Source organism: Labeo rohita, chromosome 15 (genome assembly GCF_022985175.1).
Source record: "Labeo rohita strain BAU-BD-2019 chromosome 15, IGBB_LRoh.1.0, whole genome shotgun sequence".
Taxonomy (NCBI): domain Eukaryota; kingdom Metazoa; phylum Chordata; class Actinopteri; order Cypriniformes; family Cyprinidae; genus Labeo; species Labeo rohita.
The window spans coordinates 23,917,012-23,932,240 of NC_066883.1; the positions used below are offsets into that span (position 1 = coordinate 23,917,012).

The 15,229-nt window shown below is 35.1% G+C and overlaps 2 protein-coding genes across 2 annotated transcripts in view; both read right to left on the reverse strand.

Moving 5' to 3' along the window:
* rpa1 (replication protein A1) overlaps positions 1–8,290 on the reverse strand; it is a 29,535-nt gene extending 21,245 nt beyond the window's left edge. The window contains exons 1-11 of the mRNA XM_051129853.1: positions 8,122–8,290; positions 7,564–7,611; positions 7,103–7,181; positions 6,585–6,693; positions 6,071–6,159; positions 5,907–5,981; positions 2,606–2,723; positions 2,390–2,493; positions 2,240–2,307; positions 1,946–2,138; positions 1,242–1,378 (exon numbers count right to left, since the gene is read on the reverse strand). Coding sequence (XP_050985810.1) covers positions 1,242–1,378; positions 1,946–2,138; positions 2,240–2,307; positions 2,390–2,493; positions 2,606–2,723; positions 5,907–5,981; positions 6,071–6,159; positions 6,585–6,693; positions 7,103–7,181; positions 7,564–7,611; positions 8,122–8,154 — 1,053 coding nt within the window. The 5' untranslated portion in view covers positions 8,155–8,290. The remainder of the gene's footprint in view (positions 1–1,241; positions 1,379–1,945; positions 2,139–2,239; positions 2,308–2,389; positions 2,494–2,605; positions 2,724–5,906; positions 5,982–6,070; positions 6,160–6,584; positions 6,694–7,102; positions 7,182–7,563; positions 7,612–8,121) is intronic.
* A 1,150-nt stretch (positions 8,291–9,440) lies between these two features.
* Positions 9,441–15,223, reverse strand: serpinf2b (serpin peptidase inhibitor, clade F (alpha-2 antiplasmin, pigment epithelium derived factor), member 2b). Its single transcript, XM_051129145.1, has 10 exons — positions 15,020–15,223; positions 14,866–14,891; positions 13,670–13,741; positions 13,479–13,556; positions 13,103–13,397; positions 12,846–12,989; positions 10,734–10,922; positions 10,403–10,545; positions 10,103–10,307; positions 9,441–10,011 (listed from the first exon to the last, which is right to left on the reverse strand). The coding sequence occupies exons 3-10, from the start codon at positions 13,724–13,726 to the stop codon at positions 9,680–9,682; spliced, it is 1,443 nt and encodes a 480-aa protein (XP_050985102.1). The 5' UTR covers positions 13,727–13,741; positions 14,866–14,891; positions 15,020–15,223; the 3' UTR covers positions 9,441–9,679.
* Between the last annotated feature and the right edge of the window lie 6 nt (positions 15,224–15,229).

Genomic DNA, 15,229 nt, shown 5'->3' on the forward strand with positions numbered 1-15,229 from the left:
GATCAGAGTGTTTAGGACTGGATGTCACTGTTTGCATGAGGATTCCAGTCCGCTGTAATTACACTACTGTTCAAATGTGTGGGGTCAATCATTTATTTATTGAAAGAAAGAAATGAACAATTTTATTCACCAAGCATGCATTAAATTAATAAAAGTGACAGTAAAGACTAAAGATTTCCATTTCAAATAAGCGCTGTTCTTCTGAACTTGCTATTCGAAGGCATACAATGTTTCTTATATGCACACAAAATCTGCATATTAGAATGATTTCTGAAGGATGATTTGTAATATAATATCTATTTTAAAATACTGAGTCTTTATTAGGGTCCTATGATTTCTGCGATGTGGAAAACACGAACGGAATTGCAAAATTCAGTCATAAAAACAGAAATTAGTGTATAACACGGAATTTGCTAAATTTTGGATGAATAAATCAAAAGTAGGTCAGTACACTTAAATTAACACGTGATATGGACTAGTGTCTGTGAATATTAAGCTGTAAAAATAGTATTTAAAAAAATTAATCCTGTTAATTAATCATGTTCTACATGTCTCTGTGTGAATGAATGGCGCAGACACACAGTTTCGTTTACTGCACACATACGGTTTTTAACGTTTCTTTTAAGAAAAACTATCATATCATACACAAACAAACTTACAGGTCTTCACAGCAACCCCTAAAAATAAAAGTTTGGTTTAACCTAAGAGAAATGTAATGATAATACTACTACTAACAATAAAATGATTATTAAAACATTACTTTCTTAAAAAAATATTTACCAGATAAATTATTTAAAATAAATAAATATATATATTTTTTAATAAAATAATTTAATTACAGATGTTTTTGATTATTACAATTTAAAAATGGAATCCAGAAAATAAATGGAAATTCGTAAAAATAAAACAGAATTTAATTAAAAATAAATAAAATAAAAACGCTTTCTATAGGGCCTTAAAAATGTAATTGTTCAACTTTTAAAAAATTGCTGTTAAATCGCGCACATTTCATGATTTTGATTAATTAGATATGCTTTTTGATTCATATTTTTAAATTAAATCCTTAAAACAAAGTCTCCAGAAAGAATCCAGAAAAATCAAAAATGGAATTGGGGGGGGGGGCAGAACTTCAGAAAAAAATAAATATCATTCTATTCATAGGGCCCTACTTTATGCAAAGACGTGGTCCACAGAAAAATAATAATGGATAGTTAAATGAATTAAGATTGATTGATACATACATCATTTCCCCACATGGTGAGCTGGATGACTCTGCCGGACATGTCCATCAGTTGGATGTTCCTCTTTGAAACCTCACGACTGTTCTTGGTCATGATGCGCGTCATATCCTCTGTGTTTTTACACACTCCAATCACATCTGCAAACACACACGCCACACGGGTTTACAACACTGCTACTCCACCCAATTTACCAACGGTAAATAGGTTTGGGATGGCTATACCACTCATCCAGAATGTAATTCCACAACACCCGTCAACGCTCCATTACAGCGCGCCATCTTAATCCGCTCATATCAGACGCCGTTATGAATCATTTAGCTGCCATTAGGAGCGTTTCACAAATCACTGCCAGCACCTGACTCAAATCTCGGATAAGAAATACGCCTGCTGCACCTCAGCGTGCTCCGACTGCCATTACCATAATTAGAGGCATGCTTATTGACTCTTCATTCTACCAGTGACAGCATCTTTTTCCTCTGGTTCTGCTAGAACCCGACAGGGACACAAAGTCAATCTACGCCACAGGCCATTACTGTCATAAGCATTATTAATATTGCGTTCATCATCAACGTTATAATTACCACAACCTCCTGGGTCTCAACACATTTGTTACGCTGAGCCGCGCCACTGTCTCCATAGCAGTTAATTATTAAAACGCTGGTTATTGATGATGCCAATCGCACAGGCCGGGGGAAGACGCTCACCTACGATGGTGTCTTTCTCTCGGGACTCCAGGTCAGCAATGGAAACAAAGTCGCACTGCACCATGGGGACGTCATGGCTGTCCTCGCAAGGGATGATGTTCGTCTCACCGTTTAGAGTCATCTCGTAGTCATTCTTAAGCGAAGAGAATTGTTTGTTGGCAATCTTCAGGGTGCCTTTTGAGATGTAGTACACCTGAGAACAACAAGAGGGACGAATCGGGTCAAATTAGCCCTACTTCCACACCATATTAAATGAAAAAAAAACATAACTGTACGAAAGAAAGTAGGCCTTACTTTTCCCTGCTCGATGAGGGAGTAGAATTTGTCCACCTCGTTATTAAATCCGGTTGCTCTGATCTCCCCCCTATAATTAATAAAGCAAGATGTTATTGCATATTAATACACTTACAAGTTTCTATTCTGATCACTGCTGATGAATGCTTACGCTTTCATCCACAAGCTCCATGGAAAAGAGCTTCCCATCCCCTCTTGAGTTACTCCAAGTGCGGATGGAGCTTTTGTTGGTGACTCTGGCTCTAATTGTCCATCTGAAGAAGAAAACACACTCTTATGAATTATGCCCAACACAATGTGACATGATATGTCAACTGGATTGGAAAGAAAAATATTCAGGGGTGTAGATGTGAGATTTAGACTGACTTTGACTGGTATGGATTGAGGCTGGCAATGGGCACGACTTTAGAGCTGCCTCCAGGAGTGTTGGGGGCAGCCATTAGCTTTTTCCCGAAGCTTGGAGCAGAAGGTCTGTTCATTGAACCTAATGAGAGTAGAAGAGAAAACCACACATCACTGCAAAGATCTAAAATAGGGTAGACATAATCACAGACACCTAGAGCAAAATGTTGAAGTAATGACTGACTGTAATGAAACAACACCTTTGAAACAATATTATGTGATAATCTTGAAAGTGTGAATTAAAACGGCTGTCGAATACAGCTTGCGAAGTTAAAAATGTCAAAGAAGATTAGACTCTGTGCTCAAAATACATCATTAAAACACCTCCAAATGCTTTTTGATAAAAATGTGTATCTGCATGTTAGAGGGAATGAAATGAAGACTGTATTCTGATCTTGGAAAAAAAAAACTGTGTTAAAAAAAGCAGATGATGAATTCTCACATCATCAAAATGCAAGGTGTTTCCACTACAGAACTATATTTATTTATCCCTCCTCAACAAATAGAATTTGACATTCACATCTGACAGCACACAACAAGTTACACATCAGGGGCCGGTTGCAGCAGCTAGATGAAAAAGGCTGGGAGTAAGCCCTACGTTGGGCTTTGCAACGTCCAACTTTACGCTAAATATTTACACCTGTTGCTAACAGCTAAAACTACAATCAGGCTCAACTACACCCAGAGTAGACGATTTGCGTCCACGCCAACACATTCTCCCGCAGTGATAGCTGAGACGACACCCACGCTGCAATGGCTACAACTACTAATATATAAACCCGGATTGCTCAAGACATCATAACAAGTGAAGTCACCACGAAATAATATCATTAACTAAATATTTCCTAACAAGTCCACGTTTTTGTATCTGAGGTCTCCCTGCACATTCCCGTGACATTTTTTCAGACTTCAATAATTAATTAAAAACATTCAGATTCATTCAGAAATAAAGCAAGTGACTGTCTTTATAAATGGGAAATTAAATCACTGACTCACTATTTTTGACTCACACACAAAAACAAATTTATATCTATATTTTATTCCTGTATTTTCCTACATATTACCTGGAGATGACTTGAAAAAACACACATAAACCGTATATTGTCGCAATCGTGTGTTTATTGTGTTTACATTTCAGCTTAGCTGCAGCATTACTGCTGTATTCCATCATAACATACTTCTATGAGTCTGGATTGGACTTTCAGCACAAGAGCACCCTCCGGCTTCGAGTATGAACGAAACATACACAGTATGAGTGTGTTTAGCGCTTCATAATGTTCACGTCGCCTCGTTTCGGATGGGAATAAAATTTAAGGTCATGCATAAACTCCCTTGTCTCTTTGCATTTAAATATAGATTTATTCACACTAGTCCCTAAAAAATACATGGACGGAAATTGTGAGAGATGTTTATCTGTTGTCCAAAGATGAACAAAAGTCTTATGGGGGTGAGGTAATGATTTTTCAGATTTTTTTTTTTGAGTGAATTATTTGAGTTTTCATCTCGCTTGGTCCTTCTCGTTCATATTTGGTTTTCTTTTTTGTTCTCCTTATCCATGTTATATTGTTTTCTGTGGAAACTTACACCGCTATCTGCATTAACAAATAACGTGTCCATAGCAACAACAGATTTTTTAACGGCAAACCTTGAGTCGCTGTCATAAAACACTTAACGGTTTCCCTTTAGTAAGGGAAGCGTTTAAGGGATTATGCAACACCCTTAAATCATCCCCTTAGGTAAGGGGAAATCATGCCTTAAGTTTCATACTCAAGGGAAAAACTTTAGGCTCTTTATGCAACCGGGCACTGCACATTTAATACTTATGTGGCTATGGGTATGATGGAACACCTTGCAAGAAGTACAAGCAACTGTCTATTATTAGCCATGATATAAATAGTCATGCTTGCCTTAAAAAGCACAACAAGCAGTGCTAAAATATCATATTATTACAGAAAATATTTAAATGCACAATATGTCAGAGGATATGATTATATACGGACATTCATTGGCACATGAACAGAAACCACACCGGCTGCAATGGGATTCCTACCTTTTCTACTGTTGTTCTACTTCATACTGTTTCTACAGTCCAGCATGTCAGGTTTAAACCATTTCCAACAGACAGTGCAAAGAGTAAAGCGAAAAAAAGCTGTTTGGTTTAATAGTTCATTCAGCAGTTCATTCTAACAACCGCTGGTCAGTGGTTAGTTTTCAAATCAGTTACCATAGTTACGATCACTTCAACATTTAAATGTCCACTGAAGTGCTTTGAAACAGGCAGTGTTATTTTATGTGTTGACGTCATTTCAACTGAAGCGGGAAGACAGGGCGGGATATATCCAGCAGTCACGCCCCCTTTTTTAATTATCCAATAGCATTTTGTCTATATCACAGCTATCTCAGCACTTAAAGAAACTATGAGTATCTTGAAAATGTGACAGATTTTCAACAAATATATTTGTTATATTGTAGTAATCATGTAATGTAATCTAAAATACAATCAATTCGGCAATACCAGGGCTCAACAATAAGGAGTGCCCAATGGCTCGGGGCCAGCGTGAAAGATGCTCGGGACAGTTGACGAATCTGTCACTCCTGCCACTGTCACTAAAGTTTATCATTTGCTCATGCATTTAAGTCTTGTTCATTTGAAGTTTCAAGCCGATCGACCGGACATATTTCAACCGATCTCTGTTCCGGGCTTGCACACAAACTGCATGCAATATTTTTTCAAAATGTCATGTGTGGAAATATTACGAACTCTTTAAACATCCGTTAACAGAGGCCAGAGACACTGAAGACAAACACAAAGCAAGGCAGAGCAAGATCACAGTTCACAATGGGCGAAATATTGGAAATATTATCCAAAATATTGAAACGGGTTTATATTAATGTATCCCTGAGGGGAAATGACTGTTTTAAGAAAGGTTTATCAATTCTTTTCATCTTTTCATTTTTGAACAAACAAATAATGTTTGAACTTTATATTTGTTAAGCTAGTAGGTTTTGCTGTGACATCGAAATTGGAATTGAGAATTGTATAATTTAATTGGTATGTAAAATTTTGCTGTCATATAAGCTTATTTATTAAAATAAAAGATAACATGAGTCAAAAACAATGATAACGGCAACTATTGTTTTGTTTTTTTTGTGGTAGGGCAAGTTAAAATTTTAACCACTGGCCAGACCAGGCCAGTAGAAAATAATCTTTAGCATTGAAGCCCTGAATACTAAAAACTTAAATACTTTAAGTTTATTTCCATACCATCACTTCCATTCTGAGGCTGTAATGCACGCATATTTGGAGCTGGAGCTGTATTCTGTTGTGGCTTTGACTGGCCTACAAAAAAACAGACATGGCAGGAAAATTAAACATGTGAGCATAACTATTACGTTTCCATAAATTTGGCACGTCAAATGTACTCTCACCCTCCACATAAGGAGTTGGGTCTCCAATTTTTCCTGCCATCTGGTCAGCAGACTTCATCACTTCCAAGTCCAGTATAACTACCACACGTCTGTGTACAACATCAAACACAAAAGCTTGATAAAATGCATTAATAAACATATGCTACTGCTCAATGGTTTGAGATCAGGAAGATTTTGTTTTGAAGAAATTAATACTTTCATTCAGCAGGGATGCATTAAACTGATCAAAAGCAACAGTAAAGACAATTAAAATTTAACATACGTTTCTGTTTCACGTTTTTTTTTAAACTTTCTATTCAACAAAGTATCGTGAAAAAAAATGTATCAAAGTTTCCACAAAAAAATTAAGAAGCTCAACTGTTTTCAACACTGATAACTGATACAAAATGTTTCTTGAGCACCAGATCAAATGTTTTATAATATTTATGATTACTGTTTTTTTTTTTTTGATTAAATAAATGCAGAAATTATGAGTATAAGAGACTTCTTACAAACATCCTAACAATAAGCTTACCGTCCATCTTTCAGAACATTAGTGACGCTCCTTTTCAGCATACACACGCAGTTAGCAGCCAACTGGTTTTGCTCAGCCATTGGATTGAGCTGTGTGGAGAGCATGAATGCTGGATGCAAGGGGGAAAATGGACAAAAAAATATATTAAAGAACACATGGTGTCAGGTTATTTGCATTTTTATACAATAGCTGGGATTTGCATTCCAATGATGTGACAATATTATATCTTAATGGCTAATGAACATGAACATCACACATCCCTAACTTTGAAGAACCTCCATGTCCAAACACAGACCTTTAAACACATAAGCACCTAACATGGACATTTACATGGGTACCTAACAAAAATATTGCAGAAAAATATGGTTTTGGTGCTGATTACTATCCAAACAAAGTCCCACATGTAAACAAACAACAACAAGAAGTCCAAAACAACATTCTGGACATGAAAATTGTAATCGATTTAAAGGACAGACATCTAATTACATTAAAACCATCTGAAAACTGATCAAACTTACAGGACATAGTGTGCAGCCCATCACTCATCATGAGACGGAAACGGGACAGCCCATTTCCCCCATCAATCTTGCGAATGTTCTGAAAAAGATAAGTCGACAAGCATGAAAATAAATGTTCTGATGCTATAACCAAATAACAAAACAACTAAACTTCAAGAAGTGTAAATAAACAAAACATTAACTAATTATTAAGAAAAATTACTGATACAATTATTGAAAAATGAGAGGTAAAACAATCTGATACACCAACAGTTTCAGTTTATTCCTAATGAAATGTTACAAATAATGACTTTCAAATATAAATATCAAAATGAACATTTTATTCCCCTTTGAACGCACTAAATCTGATTATGGCATTAATGTCTGCAATATATGTCTTGACATGATCATCCCTATTATATAAAATGTAGAAACAAATAAAATAAGTTCATTAACTTGTAAACAAGAAATCTGACAATTACCACACACTGCAGAACAGGGTTGCTGACTTCAACTCCTTTTGTCAGGGACTGAAAACAAAAGGTACACAATCATTTCAGAATACAAAACTTTCATTACCATATAGATCAAATTAACAATTAGTAAAGTCATCTTCCTTAATTCACCCACATTCAAACCACCGTAAAGAAAACAAAAGATATAATCCATTTTATATCTACAATGACTCTGACTTTCTTATATATGCTCATCTTAATATTTTAACGTATACACTATTCAAATCAGCTAATGCATGTATATAGTTTACTTTTAGTGGCAACATAAACAGACTTTGTATTTGTACTGTAATGTGTTAGCATAAAGTTAGCATAGTAAAATTTTATTAATTCCATTTAACCTCGTTACAGTTAAAACGTGCAATCGTGGAAAAATATCTTGATGAAACATTAAAGGCAGTAATAATGATTTGATTTTGTTTTACTGTCATAGTGCCAAACCTGCAGGATGAAAACTTGCTGGCTAACGCACTTAGCGAACTCATGTTTGCAAAGGTTGAAATAACGCTACCGCCTTATTCTTACCTCAATTGCCCCCTCTGACAACCGAACAGTCATATTTTCTCAAAAAAATATTGCGAACCGAAGATTAAACCTTATAATGACACTAGACAACAACCGTCTCTAGCATTCAACAATTTCCGTCTCCTCGCGCCAACTCACTCCAAACGCGCGAAACTGCGACGCACGATGACACGCTTCCCGTTACAAAACCACTTCCGCTGAACTTCAAAATAAATATATGACACTTTTTTTGGACTAGGACTAGTCTCATTCTCGCTTCTGATACACTTTCTTTGGTTTGGAGACCGTTTAATCTGACTCATGTTTGTTCTGTTGAAGCGGTTTTTAATTTTTAATTTCATACACCCTAGTTTTCTGTTAATATAACTTGTTACTCTATGTTTTGTGTTCTGTAATGTTATATACATCAAAGTTTATTTGATTGATAGATTATTTAATTATGTGCTGTACATTTCGACCAGTATTTATTCATTTAAAAAAAAATAATAATCTGAAATACATACCAGTCAAAAGTTTTTGAACAGTAAGGTTTTTAAAGTCTCTTCTGCTCACCAAGCCAGAAAACTGTTTAATATTTTTACTATTTAAAATAACTCTTTTCTATTTAAATATATTTTAAAATGTAATGTATGCTTGTGATCAAAGCTAATTTGCATCATTACTCCAGTCTTCAGTGTCACATGATCCTTCAGAAATTATTCTAATAAAGTAAGTTTATTAGAATATTCTAATAAGGTGAGTACATTTTTCCAGGATTCTTTGATGAATAGAAAGATCCAAAGATCAGCATTCAGCAGGGGAAGAAATTATAGAAATTAATACTTTTATTTAGCAAAGATGCTTTAAATTGATCAAAAGTAATGATAAAGACATTTATAATGTTACAAAAAATTTCTAAAAAAAAAAAAAATCTACTCAACTGTTTTCAACATAATAATAATAAATGTTTTTTTGAGCAGTAAATCAGAATATTAGAGGGATTTCAAAAGGATCATGTGACTGGAGAAATCACAGGAATAAATTACATTTTAGAATATATTCAACTAGAAAACTGATATTTAAAATAGTAAAAATATTTCAGAATGTTACTGTTTTTGCTGTACTCTGGATCAAATAAATGCAGGCTTGGTGAGCAAAAAAAGATTTCTTTAAAATCTTACTGTTCAAAAACTTTTGACTGGTAGTGTACATGTTTGTAACATAAAATATTGTGCAAATCATTCTCTGTTAGTAGTGCTGCAGACTGTTATAATGGATCTGAAAGAAGGCCCCATTTCACTAAACTAAAAGAAAAAGAAAAACGTATGAGACACTTGGAATTTCCGGTCAAATTTCTTTAATTAAAAAACAAACAAACAAACAAGCAAATCATGACTTTTTAACAAAGATTAGCATATATTTAGAACAACATTAATTTACATATGGGGGAAAATTTCAAATTATCTGCTAAAATTAATGTTATATTAGTATATATGTCCTTAATTTTCCTCCCAGCGGGGACCAACTACGCAGTCAACGATCACTTATGGACTCATTCTGCTAAATGTATGAAAACAATCTACTTCGGAGGAGGATCAAAAGAGTGTGGCTTGTCATTAATTTTATCCGAATTGCCAGGGTTTGTGACCACAGTGGATGCTCCAGGGTTTGGGTTGGAAATGACTCCCAAGAAGAATGGCGTTTGACTCAAGTCATCCATTAGGGCAAAGAAAAACGGCTGGTTGACGGTAAACGAAGGGTTGGAACGTGAGATGACCACACTTGTTGCCGCCGCTGCCTCTGCGCCCTCTTCGTTTATCTCAACACTGGACATATGCTGTACACTGGACAAAAACAAGCGGCCTTCAGAGATGCGGTCCAACTTCGGGTGACTAAACAGCATCCCTAGACCTGGATTAGATGGAGTAGAAATACATTTGTTAACATAAATAATTAAGAAATATTAAGTTGATTTTGAATCCAAGGTGATTATACATCTTACCCATGTTTGTCATGGCTTCTTGGAGGTCCTGGTTGAAGTCAAGTTTGAATTTTGGGAGTTTGACCTGCATGTTTCTTTCTCGTGGAAGCCGACGGTAAAGATCTGAGATGTTGAGCTTAGCTGCAACAGCTGATACATTCACATGTCCAGACGTTGGCAATATTACTAGTAGACTCTTGTCACCTTTAAATGGGAATCGAGCAACCTATAGGGATCAAGTTGTGAGGAATAAAGTTCAGTAGATCAGAGATAGAGATTTAATCAGTGCTATTTATAAAGTAGAATCATAAATGCAGTAACCTGGGCATCCAGTTCATGGTGGGTGAAAACGCTGAGAGGATACTTTGGCCCAAGCATCATATCCACATTAACAATCTGGTTTTCATCTATGTAAAAGAGCTCAGTGGAGGTGAAGTGAGGGTCAAAGCGAGTGAGCCACTCTCCTGTCAGAGAGAACATTAGACTTGTTTTCTTAACTTGTAATTAGACTTATGTGGTCCTTTATTGATTTGCACTTGTGAAATAACAAGGGAACAATAATGCAACAGATCTGAGTAATATAAAACCTGTAATGTGACTCGCTGAGGTAATACTTGTGAAATACTTGCTGGTAACAGGTGTTTGTTCTGACCTTTGTAGTGCATAGCATTGATGAGCATCATCACAGCGCTGAGAGGCAGACTTGACAAAAACTCTGAGATGTGCCCATTTGTGGCTTTCTTAACCCATTCATTGACGTCATTAACATCAGTCAAAGTGGCCGGCTCGGAGTCATACAGTTTCTGAGAGTCTTCCACAAAGTCCTGTTTCGCTTTAAACCCTAAGAAAAAAAGAAAGCATTCAGAGCTTTGCGTAGTACAGTAATAAATTGTCCCTCAAATATCAACCAAAATGAAAAATAATTCAAATAACACACACATATAAATAAACTGCTGTCCCGCAACCAAAAAACAGATTAAAAAGCATTTAAGCATTCACATTGAAACCCACAATAATATTTAAAATATCAGTAAGCTAAATATATATAAAGTCATAATTTATTGGCTACTTTCAATAGGGAGGTGGCTGTCCTGAACCCCTAAATTTCAACTTATAAAAATGATATTAAAATAATTCTTGCATTTTATTCCATTGTTGTTTTTAAAAATATCTTTTTTTAAGTTAACTTTAAAAATATATATATATATATTTTCTTTGTAAATTATGAAACTTCATTTTAAAAATGTGTCCTGCATTTTCATGTCACTACCGAAACGGTGTATATTTTAGTCTATTGGCTGAGACTGATTTTAACTACATCCTTACATTTGAGATCAGGAAATATTTATGCATCCCTCTCTCTTATAGCTACAAAGTGTGAGTAGATAGGTCCATCATTTTGAGGTAAATGTGTTCAAAAATCAGAAAATCTGTGTGTAACTTTAAGGAATGTCACTACCAAACAACTTTTTTTTCTGTAATTAAAAACTTTTTTGGTAGTTTTTTTTTATAACATTTAGTTTTTACTTTGAGCTAGGTTCAAAAGTAAAATTGTCACTACCGAAACAGTCACAACCGAAACATGTCATTGTTTTGGTTGTAACAAAACAGAACACATAATCCTCATATTTGGGGGAAATAAACAAAATTTTAGTACAGTTATGCACATTTTTAGTATGTTTTAGTAATGTTTTAGTTATGTAAGTTAAAATTCTGTAATGTGATTTGATTGCTACCAAAACATTACTGACACTACCGAAACATGGGATGTTTTGTCAAAAATAAAGGATACTGAATTATCAACTAAGATGTTATGATATTTTTTGTTTCAATGTATATTCAAACAAATGAATCCTTAACTTTGAAATCAGTATGATCGACTTTTTGCCTTTTACAAAGAAAAATTGGATTCAAAATACAACAAATCTTATAAATTACACTTGAAATATTTTTAAAATCGTAACTGTTATTGATTTACCCCGAAACCTATATATATACCCTGGACCACAAAACCAGTCATAAGGGTCAATTTTTGGAAACTGAGATTTATACACCATCTGAAAGCTGGAAATAAGCTTTCCATTAATGTGTGGTTTGTTAGGATAGGGCAATATGTGGGCAAGATACAACTATTTAAAAACCTAGAATCTGAGGGTGCAAAAAAATCTAAATATTCAGAAAATCGTCTTTAAAGTTGTCCAAATGAAATTATTAGCCATGCATATCACTAATCAAAAATTAAGTTGATATATTTACAGTAGGAAATGTACAAAAAATCTTAATGGAACATGATCTTTAATATCCTAAGGATTTTTGGCATAAAAGAAAAATCTATCATTTTAAACCATACAATGTATTTTTGGCTATTGCTACATATACTTGTGCAACTTAAGACTGGTTTTGTGGTCCAGGGTCACACACGTCATATTATATATATTTACAAGAAAGATAGCAATACCTTAATAGGTTCTTATTACATGATACATTACTGTGTTTCAGTAGTGACAAAAATTTGGGAGAGGACAGATATTCCAAAACATTCTGAAAATACAATATGAAATTAACTGCACAATTACTAGAAATGTCTACCTATTATATATATTATATTATACAACTTGCATACATACAAAATTTGTGGGAAAAAACACTTGCTTCCAACTCTGACTTGCACCAATTCTGTAAAATGGCCCATATATACACATCACCACCGCGTCGTCCTGCATGAAAATACATTGCGCTTTTGTGGTATATGTGTGACTCTCACCAGTTTTCAGATAGATGCGGCTGGCAATAGACAGGCTCCTTTTGCGGAAGTTGCGCAGGAGGCTGCTGAGGGCAGTGTGGTAGCAAGGCAGTGCGTCCGCATGCAGGTGGTGTAGAAGCAGCTCTTCTGTCTCATTAGTTGCTCCTAATATTTAGATAAACAACAAGATTGTCTTACTGAGATATATATAACAGCACTAAATTTGAAAGCTAAATGGATGCAAAAAAATGGATTCTGTTTTTTTCATTGTAATTTACCCAGTGCTAGCTGTGAGAGTGCTACGGACAAGCTAAGAGGGGAAATGATGACATTAGGCTGCTCTGGACTAGGCTTCAAGTTTTCCAGGAACCAAAGGCCAAGCTTCAGAATGCCGTTGCCTAATGTCCGCTTAATTTGTTGGCTGGTCATGTCCCCATCGCAAAGTGAATCAAGGTCCTCCTCAGAGGAGCCCTCTTTCTGTTCAGGAGCCGGAGTTGAAGGATCTGCTTCCAGGCCATCTGGAGAAACTGTGAGTGCTTCTGTTATGATGGGGTCAAGAGTGCCCTTCAAATCCTGAAAGGGACAAGGCAAGTGTCAAAAGTCTAAACAAACAAGTCAAAAGTCCTTCAAGGATGTAACACTGTGGGTACTTACTGATATGGGTTTACTAGGCATCAGTGGGATGAGAGGAATTACAGGATCAGATCCATCCTCTGGTTCAGTTGCATCTTCCTGTAGTGACACGGAACAATTTATGGCGATGCAATAATACAATAAAATCATTAAGAAAACACAGAATAAAATCGTTTGGAAAAAATAAACATAAGATCAATTGAGTGCTTTACCGTCCAGCCTTGCTTGGCGTAACAAAGGAGGAGGAATGCCAGAAAACACAAGTTCATGTTCTAGAAGTTAGTCTACAAACAAAGAACAGCACAATTTATACAGAATTTGGCATGGATCACTGGTCATTTGTACATAAGTACTCATATTATCCATACTTATTAACATATTATTATTTGATAAAACATTACGGGAGCCCTTTATCAAATCACAATGATCAGAAAAAGAAGAAAAGAACCTTCACACACAATTTTAATCAATATCTGTGACCCTGGAGCAAATGAGAAATGAGAAATAAGAGAAATGAGAATAAATGTGTTTTCCATTGATGTATATGATATGTAATAGGACAATATTTGCCTAAGATACAACAGTTTGAAAATCTGGAATCTGAGGGTGCAAAAAAATCAAAGTATTGAGAAAATCATCTTTGAAGTCGTGCATGTTACTAATCAGAAATTAAGTTTTGATATATTTACGGTAGGAAATTTACAAAATATCTTCATGGAACATGACTTTTACTTAATATCCTAATGATTTTTGCCATGATTTGTGGCTATTGCCACAAAAACTCCCTGGTTTTGTGTTCCAGGGTCACATTTATTAGTTGATGATAGAAACCATCTAGAAAAAAATAATTCCTGTAGGTCTTGTACAGAAATCCATATTCCAGCTACTGGCAATAAACCATAAATACATGGTCTGTTTAACAGCTCCATTTTAAGGTAGATTGTTTTTTTAAACATACAAATTGAACAAAATTTGCAGTCAAATAATCAATAAATGCTTCACATGGCTAAAGGTCTGTCAGCCGTTGCATAATTCCAGGTTTGAGCATTTCAAATTAGTTTAAAACTACAGGTTAAATAAATTCAGATAGCAGGAAAATTAAAAAATACATTGTTTTTAAAACAACAATGTATTTACGGAAATGTTACTGCATTAATACTAATCAGTATTGTTGTGGACATAAAATATTCTTTGTTAAATATGTATTTTTAAAACATTCTTGTGGGAATTATTTGCGATTACTAGGAATTGTACTTCAAACACACAAATCGAAGGTGAAGTGTACATATTTACTAACTAAAACAGCTGGCAACAAACTCAACTTTTATATTTTAACACAATATCTAATCTATTTCAAACAATTATTTACAATGACAACGTATGAGAATAAACAAAACTGGGTGCTTACCGTGCAAATCTTCAGTGGATCCAGCCCTGATTCGGGAAAGAAACACACAAATAGGCAATGGGAAAATTCTCTGCTGTAGGGGTTGGCAGCCTCTGAGCAGGCAGTTACATTTCAACTTTCATTGATCTTTACCTCATATAGCTCTTAGACCTACCTCTTCATAGATGTAAATATTGAGAGACCTTGGGGTCAAACATCAAACTCAGGTGTGTAGAATCGTGGATCTGTGAAGACTTAGGTTATAAACTGCTACTGTATAGTTTGCCGAGCTAAATAAACTCACTGCTGACAGTGCATGTGAGCCACCGAATATGAGTAAACACGCTGCGCAAGAAAAACAGTGCATAAATGAGGAGGAGATGAC